Here is a 12,647-nt window from a genome sequence, read left to right as displayed (position 1 = left end):
TAAATGCAGTTTGTTTCACAAAATGATAGGGTTTTTTTTTTTTAAAAAAGGAGTAGGCACCCACAAGTAAACCAGAGAAGAAGAGCCTTGTCTGGTGGATGCACAGATATTACGCATGGAAAAGAAAAGACCCTTTATGACTGTGCGGCATGTCAAGGCGGCTCTTGTTGGAAGTATGAAAGGTTTTTGTTCGACATTCGAGAGATTTCATGACCAAAAACCCCAACGGGCATAACAAATACGAAAAGAAACCGGAAATATTTAACACTCTACCTAAACGTTTGAAAGAGTCATTAAAAAAGAAAAAAAAAACATACATGAGCTTTTGTGTGCCCACATTCAGCTGAATGAACCAAAATTCTGGAGGACAGTGATCCTAAAAATATTGCTAAAACAACAAAAATAGCTTTTCAGGATGAAGAGGTTGAATTTACTTAACTGGCCAGCATGCACCATAACAAAATATCACATCAACTAGTTTTGCTGAGCTGTCCATTTAGGTTTGAACCACTAAACTTTGGGCCCCATGTGTGAAGGAGGCAGTTTTGTCTGCGCTTATCTAAACTTACTCAAGTTGAAATTAAAACGGAACTTCAAATGAATAAGCACAGAACCTCAGGAACAAAAAGTGGAACCGTCCAAACACTTCAGGTCTTGAGTGTGTTTGTCATTTCAGTTTGTGTGTATTTCAGTTTTTTTCTCTGCCCTTCAGAGCATATTTTTGAAGAGCTTAAAAAAGGTTGATTTTAACATCAACAGGAAGTCGGCGTTATCAAAGGGAAACACTGCATGCTCACACAAACGCATGCACACGTACGCACACACACACACACACAGCGTGACACACAGAGTTATGCTTCTCCCCCTTAAAGTCCCCAATCAGCTTTTTTGTTGTTTCTTTCTTCCCTCTTTTGGATTTCAATTTTTGGATAAGACAGCTGACTGAAGCAACATTACTTTACAGCTGGAAGGTTTTGCAATTTCTGTGGAAAAGCTAGTTCCCTCGGCCCAAGTGTGCCAGCTCACTGTCAGCTGAACTTCTGCTGCCTATATGTAGAATAAACACAGTCTAATATTAGATTTCAGAAAAAGGAGAACGACTGGTTGTGCCTGCTTTTAACCTACATTCCTCCTCACATGAGTGTTTTTAAATTTCTGAAACCATCAGCTCCAGAGAATTTTATGAGGAGATACAAACAAGTCAAGTTGGTTTAGGCGGGAGCTGATTTACGATTGTTCAACCAGAGCATTTGCAATTTGTTCATTTGCACTAAGGGTTTTTTTTTTTTTCACAGTTTCTTTTTTTTTTTTGTAACTTACACAATCAGACTGAAAGTACGTTCAAGAAAGAGAAAAGCTGGGTTTTTGATGTACATCCGCCCTGTCTGATTTTAATATAGGGCAGTTAATATAAAGATGGCTTATTGCAAGATGCACTGATGAACCGCAAACTCCGCATGCAGCTCGCACATCATAACCGCATGGAAATGACAAAACACATGTGTTGTTGTCAGTTAGTCTGCGATCTGCAAAACTGGGGACGGAGTCAGTAATAACGCCTGCACCCACAATAACGGCGCAGATAGCAGCCGTGCAGTGTGTGAGCGTTCAACAGCGAGATGTTCTTACATGAGCAGATAGGACGCCACATTACACCTACTCAGCAAAAATGATATCCTTTCTGAGATCTTTCTATTCAGGTAATCTGAGGGCTGAGCAAAATGTTGCAAAAAGAATGCAGTCAAATACAACAAACCTGAAATTAATGTTATCTTTATGAGGTGTAATGGTTTTCTTTTTTTGGTTAAACTGTTTTAGAGAAGTATGGGGATTTACAAAAATGCTAAAACCAGAATGAGAACTGCAAGAACTAATAAACACGATGACCTTAAATAGGGAGGATTATTGAGGCCTGTGGTGTTACACCAGATTTCATTTAGGTGAATATGTTCCTGTCTGCCAGGCAGTCATACGGAAGTAAACTATTGGGTAGTCAATGTTGAATTTTCTAACTATGTAAAACAAACTGTGATTAACATTTTTAATTTAATGCCAAATGTTAAAATAATGCCTTAACTACACTGATTAGATGTTTTACACCTGCTTTATGATGTTGTTTGGCCTCATTTGCTCTTTCATGCCACTTTGAAAGAGGATGATCATGTGTCTGGCAAGAACGGAAGCTGGTGTCTTGACTTATCAGACGTCATCCTGTCTGTGTGGGAGAAAAAAAGGCAGATGTTTCAGTGGAAAGCAGTTTGGACGAGGAGGAAGAGAAAGAAGAAGGGAGGGATTTGTGTGTCACACTCATATTTCTTCATCACGAGGCGCTGTCAAGGATTTTAAGGTTGTCTCGATGGGGTGAAGGAGCTGCTGCTCTCAGACTTGTCAGGCATAAATAGAGAAAGTAAAATTGCATAAGTAGAGTGAATGATAGCACCGGAACCATGCATCTTGGTTTGATGTTACTTTAGTGGGTGTTCAGAGCTGGTTTCAGGGTTTAGTTAAAGACTAGACTTGATGTTTTATGGTGCGAGAGCTTCTGTTGTAGCTCATTTACAGAAGAACCTGACGACAAACAGAGATGAGGGACGCGATGTGGATTTATGTCGTGATTGTTTTCATGGCTGAAGCGGCGTGGAGCCTGGATCCAGGTTTGAATATTAAAACATTTTGCTTACTTTTGGTTTAGATATTTAATTGCGTTTAGGCCTCGATATGAGACAGTTTTTAATACAAACAAGTTGTTCCATAAATTCAAAAACCTCCAGAAAGATTACGATCCTGTAAGGAACGTCTGCATAAATAAAATCTGAGCAAATTGTGTTTGTTACTACAGTAAGATCTTATTGGAGTCATTTCTAGACTTTACAAATGTGTATTGTAATTTTTAACTTACATGTAAATATCCTGCTTGTATGTGTTGTGTTGTCTGGTATTAGGAAGCCGTAACAACAAAGCTGATTGCTGAGAAATCAATGATGTTTGAATAAGTAGGAAACTGTAACTGTTAGTGGTTAGCGACCCTAAAATTTGTGTGACACAGCTGTGATGTGACTCAGTCGTACAGTCTGTGGAAAAAAACATGCATGAAGGTGGGCCAGTGCAGAAGCTGACAAGGGAAAAAGTTGTCACTTAGCAGATGCATATGAAGGTTGCTTCATGTTTTCAGAATGAACGAGCAGCACGCTACCACTTGTTCCTGGAGTGGAAATCATGATTTCATGTCAGGGTAGCGTTATGATGCAGCTTTTCTCCACTGTAGGGTCTCTGTTCTAGAGCTGTGGTTTTACCACCTCACTCCGATCGCAATGTTTTGCCTTTATGTATCGGAAGTAAACAAATGTCAGACCCCAAAACACTCCACAGTAAACATAATTCAGTGGAATTCACGTCTTTGAAAAAACAGCAGTAATGTCATAAGCCTCTTCGACTGTACAGATAACTAAGTGGGGAAGATTTGTTGGTGAGATTGATTTTACAGTGAAATGTCGCTGCTTTAGCTAATTCTTTTGGATGTGTTTTACAAAAGCTCAAGAAAGATGCCGTTTCTCTTGTGTGGAATATTTCTCATGTAGTCCTGCTGCAGATTGGTCCTTGATTAAAAGCCCACTTTTAATCGCATCACTTCACACCTTGGCTAACTAAACCACTACTAACAGATAAGCCACCTTGATTGCTGCTCTGCTGTGTGAACACTTTAGAATGAAGCACTTACTGCTACTTACTGCATGAAGAAAATCACAATATTTTACTAATCTTTTCTTTACATCCACCTCTGTTCCTCTCAGAAACTAATGACCGCACCTCTGCAAACTCCAGCACTGCTTCAAATCAACCCAAAATTTATGGTAAACTCATTTTCCCGTATTTCTTTCCAGCTACTTTGCATTATGAGTCAAATATTAAGTACATGTCAAGTGAGACTTGTGAATGCACAGAAAGGGAAACATGACAATATACATGAATCCTTATTCATGTTTATTTCAACTTTGAGGCACTTTTTTTGGTTGAAACGAATTAAAAGAATATTTTGAATCAAGTTATTTCTGATTAAGAAATATGTAGTCATTAGTTGATTTTTTTTTTTTTTTTTTTTACATTTACTTTTGTCTTCATCATTAGTGTTTAAGCCTGATGGTTGTCAAATGAGGGAAGGTTTCCCGTGTAAAAATCTTGGGCCACTTGATTTATTTAATAAATGTGTTTTTACCCTGAATCAGTTTTATGCCCAAAGTTAATTCTGTGTTAGGTGCAGTTAATATTTTTATTTTTATTTGCTGTGTTACATTAAATCAATGTTTTCTTTTTTTTTTTTTTTACTGCATTCTGTCCATATTGTTTTATTCCAACATAAACCCAAGCCATTTAGTAAACAGAAAATAATATTACTATGCTCTCTTTTTCTTCCAGTGCGAAGAAATGCAATGTTCAATCCTGGGAGCGATGTTAACCTGACATGCAGCAGCAAGATGTGGAATGAGACATTATTTGTTATCTGGAAACTAGACTTGACATACAAAAAGTGTGACATATCCTTTAGCAATGACGGTCGAAACGGAGACTCCTGCAACGATGGCAAATCTCTCCGTAACACATCCAGTGCTCAGTCATACCTGCACATCCCAAACTTCTCAACTCGTGATGTGGGGCTCTACACGTGCGAGTCAGTTTTCAAAGGAGGAAATGAAAATTATATAATCAGCGTAGCTATCACAGGTAAGATGCTCTTTTTGATTAATACATTCTTAGAACATGTGTTGCCCTCAACCATACTTTAAAAAAAGAAAAAAGATAAAACTGATAACTGTGGTTTCCGTTAGTTACATATACGGATGCAGATGTTTGAGTCTGAACTATCTACCACACATTTTTCTGCTTTGAGCACATAAATGGACACGTAAATATGTTTTTGTTGCTTGGAAAGGTCTTGAAAAGGGACATTTGAAGAATATGACAATAAAAGATAAAATAAAACCTAGGTATGCAAGTTAAAATGACTTAATCTGCATGATTACTTCTGCCGGTGCACATGCAAATAAGTCCGTTCTGATGTATTTTGGAGGTCTTACTGGATTTCTTCTGTTTTGTCTTCCCTGCTTCAGTTCCTCCTGTTACATCCTTTGAGTTAGAGCAAAGAGGCAACAAAACAGTGGCAGTGTGCAAAGCTGAGAGAGGAAATCCTGCTGCCAACATCAGCTGGAGTCACACAGGAAACTTATTGTTTGAGGAAACGCGGCTTGTCTCGAATGGATTTTTCACAGCAGAAAGTCATCTGGAGGTCCCTGAAGGCATGGATACACAAAACCTGAGCTGTATTATCAGGCACCCATCATGGGAAAGGGAGAAGATTCTGGAACCTGAATTTAAAAAAGGTCAGATATCTTTAGACTGGATAGCATAAGATAAAAAAAAAGGCTAAAAGCCAACAGGTTTGCCATTTTTCTTGGCTTGTTCTGTATTGTGTTACTGTTTAGTCTTCCATAAATATATATGTAGAGTTAGTGTCTATTAAATTATTAACAAACGTTCAATCCCTCTCTAGCTGAAGCTCGTTTTCCATGGACGCGCATACTTATTGTCGTGGCAGCCATTCTGTTTGCGGGATTAGTATTTTTTGCACAGAGGAAACTAATGTTGTTAAGGTAAGACATTTAATTTAACAAAAAACATGACCACTTTGTAAACTTTTTTTGGTAAGGCATTGAGTTTTTTTTGTGTTACTTTTGCCAGGCCGTGCAGACAGTCACACAACTCACCATCCAAAACTCCACCGGTGGGTATTTTTTCTGTTTGCATTGTGCACTTTCGTGTGTTTCTCTGCACCTTTTAAAGTTTCGTTCATGACACTTTGCTGTTTTTTTTGTTTTTTTTTTTCAGATAGAGGATGTGGAGGAAGTGGAACCCTATGCTAGCTATATTCAACGTGTGAACTCTATCTACAACTGATCTGCAGATTGGTTCATGTAATAATCCTACACATGCATCAAGGGCTCAGATGCACATGGCTGTTAGTGAGAAAACTGAAGGCTGTGAAACTAAGATATGGTTGCGTAGTAAAGAAAGAGGAGCGCGAGATCAAATGCTTTCGATAAGAGAGGGATGCCTCTCGGTATGAATCTGTCCTACAAACCTTTGACTGATGGAACAGGGGATGTACCTGAAGCTTGCATATGGTGCCCACTGCTCCACGTGTGGGCCTAATAAACAACTTTAATAATTATTACTACAAATGTAATGAACTGCTGAAATGGAAAGGATCGCATCCTGAACTGGATGCAGCGTGCACAAAACTACAGACTTCTGATGTTGCTGATGAAACACATCAGTGATTATGTATGGTCACACTTATTTATAGATTTACTGTAAAGAGATACTCATCGTTTAATGGAGTCAGGAAGGTACGAGCACCAAGCAGAGAACATGTTTATTTCAAAGACGCAACTTCATGTCTCGAGATAATGTGGAACAAATTTGGTGACGTGTTCATAGTATGTTTTAATGTATGTCTAGCTTTGTGTATTAAAATACATGTAGACACTTTAATCTCCTTTTAGCTTCATTTTAAAGAAGTGACACCGATGAGAGTAAATAAAAATGACTAAACAGGATTCAGTTCAAAACTGTATTCGTTGGGTGTGTCGGTAGTTAAGAATGAGACACAAAGTTTAAATGACACTCAGCTGTTTTTCTTTTTTTAAACTGCAGTTGGTATTTTTAGAAACTAAGTGTCAAAATGACTCTTCCATTCTTTGTAAATATACAGAAAAACTACAACTAATACTTTGTTGAAAATACCCTTTTTGCCACCTGTTTGATTATTATCAGCAGTCGACCATTCTAAAAAGAAAAAAAAAACAAGAAAAGGAAGGTTAGTGAGTTTGGAACAATAAACTCACTGAGACCAGAAGTGCATTTCTAAGAAATGAAAAGCTGCCCTCTACTGGTGGACACCAGAACACAGTCCTTCATTGTGTTAATGAACTCTAACAGTCTCTGTTAAGATGTCTGAATAATAATAGTAGTAATATGCGCTTAAATTAAGAACTACTCAAAGGTCTGCAGTGTTTCTAATCTGTCGTACAGCAAAAAAGCTGGTGCCAAAAAAGGGCTCAAAACAGTTTTCCTGTTCGTCTTTGCTATGAGGAAATCCCTTTTTCGTGTTACCAATGCAAATGATGGAAGATAAGAGCCGCAGTCCACTTTGAAAATATAATATATTTGCAAAAATATATTAAAAATCTATCTGAACTATCTGTACCGGTCTGAGTCAGACTGTTTAAATAGGTATCTTGCTAAGTTACAACGTTTTTTGTGCAGACTTCTGTTTCTTTAGGGCCTGAAGATATTCACTTGAGTTGGACTGACTCGGACTGCGGTTGACACCTCATGTAAGCTGAAGTGGAATTTTATTTTTTTTCCCTGAGTCAGTGCTTAGATTTTAACCCCCATCACTCAGACTGGAAACAAGATGAAAACCGTACCTGTTTACTAAGGCTTCCAGGTTTTACTACTGTGGTGTTCATTTCAGTAGTTAATAATGAATACCACAGTCATGGGAGGAGAGCTTGATACCTAAAGGTGTCAAACTCTTCTTTCTGTATGAATTCTGGTGTTAAAATAGAAGCTGCAGCAACTGTAGTCTCTCCCACCCTCGATAGATTTTGTTTCTGTGTATAGAAAGGGGGAACTGTTTTTGACCTCACACATGTATTTCTGTCTACATCAATGACTCACGTGGATTCTCTTGAATATCTAGAACACATAAACATGATTTCCATTGTAAAGCAGCAGCAAACAACTTGACAAAGACGTTGCTTTTATGACTTCTTTTGAATATTTTAAGAGATGCGGTTGATTCGTACAACAGAATGATGAGCAGAAGCGGTACGCTGTAAACTTTTAATTAATAATAATAAAAAAAATCATAAAAATTCCAACGAAACAAAGTCCACTTACAGTAAATGGTACTACGCTACTATTTCTTACGTCAAACATATAAATAATTCTGTCAGATACATCAATGTACACACTCAAAATATAAATTCTTAAGCCTGAAACATTTGTTTCTAGCATATTAAGGAAGTGCAGAGTAGTTCTGAGGATCTCTAAGTTGCAAAATGAACTCTGAAATGCAAATTAAGGTACAATGTTGTGGAGATTGACATCATAAATTGGGCACAAATTCTGAAAACAAATCTATGAAACCTGTTGAGCTGCATTTTAGGTTTACTAACATTGTTAATAAAAGGCTGATCGTTCACACATGAGGTTTGGTTGTGAACCTTAAGGTGGAGCAAAGCTGCGGCTGTATTTCAAAGACAACAGCAAGCGATTAGATAAAGATCAAACCTTCATCTGCAGTAGGAAATCATAAGAGATATGCTGACATTAGTGAACGGATATAAAGTCACTGTGCTTCCTTAGCATCTACTTTCTGTTCAAGGTTTTCTTCTCTCTTTTCACGGTTCTACCATTTTTGTTGCACGTACACCCTTTGAAAGCACAAAGCAATGCACTTTATCAAAAATATTGATCAATTTTTTCCCCGAGTTAAAAAGCAGGTGCCATAAAATGATTTGAAAGTTCTACACGTTGTGGCTTTAAGATACTCAGACATTTGGGTCATGGTGTAACTAACAGCAATTTGTCAGAAGCTGCCGGGTTTACAGTTTTGGAGACATTGCTGTATTTAAACATTAGGTACAGGGTTATTTACTTCCAATGTGATATCGTGCTGATGCCAAAATGTTTTATGAATCCAGGCAAAAACACAAAAAGTATAAATTCTTTTTGCTGTATGTTTTAGTGATGTGTTTTTATCAGTCCCACATATGCTAACTTTCTCTCTAAAAGCAAAAAAAATATTTCAGAGTCACATCAAAAGTCAGCACGTGGTGGCTTAAAGAGTTCATTCATTCAGGTCGTAGTAGCTGTAGCATCTCAGAAGCCGATAGACGTGTTTTTGGAGACGTTGCTGGTCTTGGACATGTTTAAAACTGATGAAACTTTATGCATCTTCAAGTCTTCAAGCCTGGACTCCAGGTCCAGTTTCCTTTGACTGACTACTTCCAGATATTTTGCTTATTTCGTGGTGTCTCAGGAACGCCGCATATTGGTATAAAAAGATTCCTCTTCTCCTGAGTTTCTTCTGTTGGGAGATCAAATTGAAGTTTGTGTGTTGAGGTAGAAACACCACAGTTGTGTTAAGTTACCTCAAAAGTGGAAAGAAACATCTTGGGTCGACACATTTCCACAACCAGCTGCAGTCGGCTGTGACTTTTTTTTTTCTCTCTTCTTTTTTCAGCTTCACTGTGATGATTAAGATTTGATCTTGATTCGGGTGTGAGCTTGACAGTTCAACCACCAACTTCTTGCATTAGATTACAAGATATTAGACGTCTTTTCCTGTTTGTGACACAGTCTACTCAACCTGCATCTCAGAATAGCCAAGTTGAACTTTTCCTCTTGTTTCTGTTTAGCCCATCAGAACATAATCGTCCGAACATTCCTCTTTGGACGAGCAGTCGGAGTCAGGGCTGGGTTGAAGTGCTGCTGGGACATTAACTATGGCATAGTCACAGTCGTCGTCAGTGTCAGCTCTGGCTCTTCTTGATGTCTTGGAGACGTTGTGGTTAATGGAGGCGTACATTACATCCTCATTAGGCTGTGGAGAGAGAAGAGATAGTAAGTCATCTGCCCTAAAGATAGCCTTCACGTAATTTGTTTAAATATTTTTTGGATGTGCTTCAGTAAACAGACCAAGAGTTTGTTTTACACCATAGGCCTCATGCTAATGCTCATCCAGTATGCAAATCGAACCTGTGACTGGGCTGTCATAAAAGCCCAGAGTGTCCAACGGAAAGCTCGATGTGATAACTGTGAAGCTTTGTGGGAAATAGAAGTAGAGTCGATGCAGGGATGCCTACCTTATTATCGTTGCTTGTTTTATTTGGTGAAGAATCCCCTGGAAAAAAATGTTTGGATACAGTTTTTATGCATTATATGTATTGACTATTTCAAATCCTAATGTAAAAAATAAACTGTAATGTAAGAAAAAGGAGAGTTTTACCTTTACTTTTCCTCTTTAGCCTGACAACAAAGCAAATTGAAATGATGAGACCCCAGGAAGGACACAGACATCCAACTAGTATAGCATTAAATACAAAACAAAAATATATATACACACATACAGGGCGTAGCAAATTTATAAGACTACCCTTCTAATTTGTTAAGCACTGTGTGTAAATATATGTATATAGTCCATCCAGCATCATGAAGTGCTTTAATGCACACTCATCTCTCGACGTTTTATCATTTTGAACAGGAATGAGGAATTTTAAACTGAATTTGTCTTTTCATATCCAAATTTGAGCCGGCTCACTGGGCTTGGCTGAGAAGTCAGAAATTCATCAAGCATAACATACAACCACTGAAACCGTTTTTTTTTCCTGTTCAGGAATACAAGTAAATAACAATAATTTGACATGGATAACAATAACAATTACATTTTAGCATTAAACATATCATTTGGTTAAATAGCTCCTACATACTGGTGTGTTAACCATTACAGAAACATTAAAATAAATAAATAAAAAAATGATTTTGGTAATTACCAGTGCTGTTAGTTTAGTGCAGCTGTGGCATAAACCTGACACTGGGTGGTGGTCTGATAAACGTGTTAAACATTGTACATATATTTGAAAGATAGAAGCTGTTGATTTAACGCCTGCTTTCTCAGCATGTTATGTCTTTACTTCATAAAACTTTTTGATATCTGGAACAGTTTTTCAGCGGTGGAGGTTTTAGCCCACAGCAGTGTTTCCTTGACAGCTTAGCCGATGAGAAAGTGTGCCGCAACAGGAAACCCTTCACACAGACCTGCAACTGCCATCCAGAACCAACTGTGTGTGAGCCAGTGACTAACAGCACACAGTATGGCACTTTGCATACATCTAGGTTTTAGATCGTGCCATAATGAATACACATTTTGACTTTGTATCTGACTTGATGCTGATAAAAACACTGGCAAAAACTATTTATATCCAGTGACTGCTATTTCCTTTGCTAAAGCAAATGCAGAAGCTGATTGCCACAGGGCCAAAAATGCAACATCATTTCAGTTAGACAAATGCTGTCAGCCTTCTCATATATGTTGTGTTAACAGTTTTTAAATGGTCCTTTTACTTTTGTTTGATCGTTCTCGTATCGAATATGTTTTTGCATTTGCAACAGTTATACAGTATTAAAACACAAATACCACATGTGCTGAAAGATTTCTTTGTGGCATGTCTCTTTTTACAATGCCTGTCTGATTACTCACCCAGAAGTGCAGTTTCCCATGATGATCCCACAGAGCGCCTGGTTGCTGGAGAACAACCCTGAAGTCCGGCACTGCAGCAGACACTGATGTTACTGATCTCTCTGCCGCTGTGTCAGAGAGCACACAGGCCACAACAGCGAGGTGAGAACTGAGAGAGAGAGAGAGAGAGAGAGGGAGAGAGAGGGAGAGATCGCGGAAGCTATACAAGGGCCTATTTCTGTGCTATTTTGATTTCCTATTTTGATTTCCTGTGCATGAACACCAAACAGACATGTTTGCATGCGGTCGTCCACGTACATGTACTGACGCAAAGGCAAACCACTTGAAAACACACACAACAGATAGAACATTAAGATAAATCTGTTGGTGCTGCAACTACACTTCCATAAAGCCACATTTCATTGACTTTAACTGTGCAGCATCATGAGGACTGTAAAGCGACATTTTATTCCTCTCACTCAATCATATCATCAGCAGACTTTTCCAAACATCTGCCATCAAGTAACACTGTAACCGTCTGCACTGCTGGATTAAACAAAAGGGCAGGTTAGATGACGGTGAGCTGAACGGACCCTGTGTGTGCACTTGTTGCCGATGACTCTCGTTTGCATGATTGTGCAAATTTTCTTGAAGAGCAACATGAGGAAGTCGATGTGCAGCTGAAAGTCCAGTTTGCTTTTCAAGCCATGTCTTTGACAAGGGCAAAAAATAGACCTTTATAGATGTCAGGCTGCAACAATATGCAAAATGCACTGAAAGAGCATCTCACAATGATTGTAGTGTACTGAAGGGAAAGCTTGGATCATTCTAGCTGTTAGATAATAAATGGTTGAGATTGGATGTATTGAAAAAAACTAAAAAACAAACTAACAAGATAAACAAAACCGACAAAGAAACATTACCTTGTATCCTTTAGATAAAACCTTACATTCATATAAAGTAGCCAGTGCTACACTGTACACTAGAGGGTGCTCTTGAACAAGACTATGAGTGCTAATGAAGCGAGCCCCGGATCAAACTCTGTCTCTGTTATAGATGGTGTTGGACACCAGTTTTTAATTCATTGCGTTTTAAATGGATTATGTCTGTCAGCATTAAAAGATTTGAGAAGCTTCCCAGTGCAAAAGTACCAAACAGAGAAAATCATGCTGATGCCAGAGATGCACAGATCCTTTAAAATGTCCTCAATGTTCAAATATTTATGTCTTGTACTGATACTCTGACTCTCACACTTAGAGATTTTTGTCAGTATCAGTAAACTTTGCTCCAGAGTATGTTTCAAGTTTGATGTAGCGGGTTTGTCCAGATGCTGAAAAAAAAAAAA

The 12,647-nt window shown here is 38.2% G+C and overlaps 2 protein-coding genes across 2 annotated transcripts in view; both read left to right on the top strand.

Annotated features, from left to right (window-relative positions):
- Positions 1 to 2,310: 2,310 nt before the first annotated feature.
- Positions 2,311 to 6,795, top strand: si:ch211-214p13.9 (cell surface glycoprotein CD200 receptor 1). The gene is made up of 7 exons (XM_008298747.1): positions 2,311 to 2,654; positions 3,792 to 3,851; positions 4,414 to 4,719; positions 5,106 to 5,375; positions 5,546 to 5,645; positions 5,734 to 5,776; positions 5,881 to 6,795. Exons 1-7 carry the CDS (start codon positions 2,585 to 2,587, stop codon positions 5,947 to 5,949), a joined length of 918 nt encoding a protein of 305 aa, XP_008296969.1. The 5' UTR covers positions 2,311 to 2,584; the 3' UTR covers positions 5,950 to 6,795.
- A 4,603-nt stretch (positions 6,796 to 11,398) lies between these two features.
- Positions 11,399 to 12,647, top strand: part of si:ch211-214p13.8 (B- and T-lymphocyte attenuator) — a 7,770-nt gene continuing 6,521 nt past the window's right edge. The window contains exon 1 of the mRNA XM_008298746.1: positions 11,399 to 11,464. Within this exon, the coding sequence (XP_008296968.1) occupies positions 11,410 to 11,464 (55 nt within the window). The 5' untranslated portion in view covers positions 11,399 to 11,409. The remainder of the gene's footprint in view (positions 11,465 to 12,647) is intronic.

The sequence above is a fragment of the Stegastes partitus genome, unplaced genomic scaffold (genome assembly GCF_000690725.1).
Source record: "Stegastes partitus isolate 25-593 unplaced genomic scaffold, Stegastes_partitus-1.0.2 Scaffold1347, whole genome shotgun sequence".
NCBI classification, from domain to species: Eukaryota; Metazoa; Chordata; class Actinopteri; family Pomacentridae; genus Stegastes; species Stegastes partitus.
Note: the sequence above shows the minus strand (reverse complement) of the source record. Positions and strands in the feature narration are given on the sequence as shown.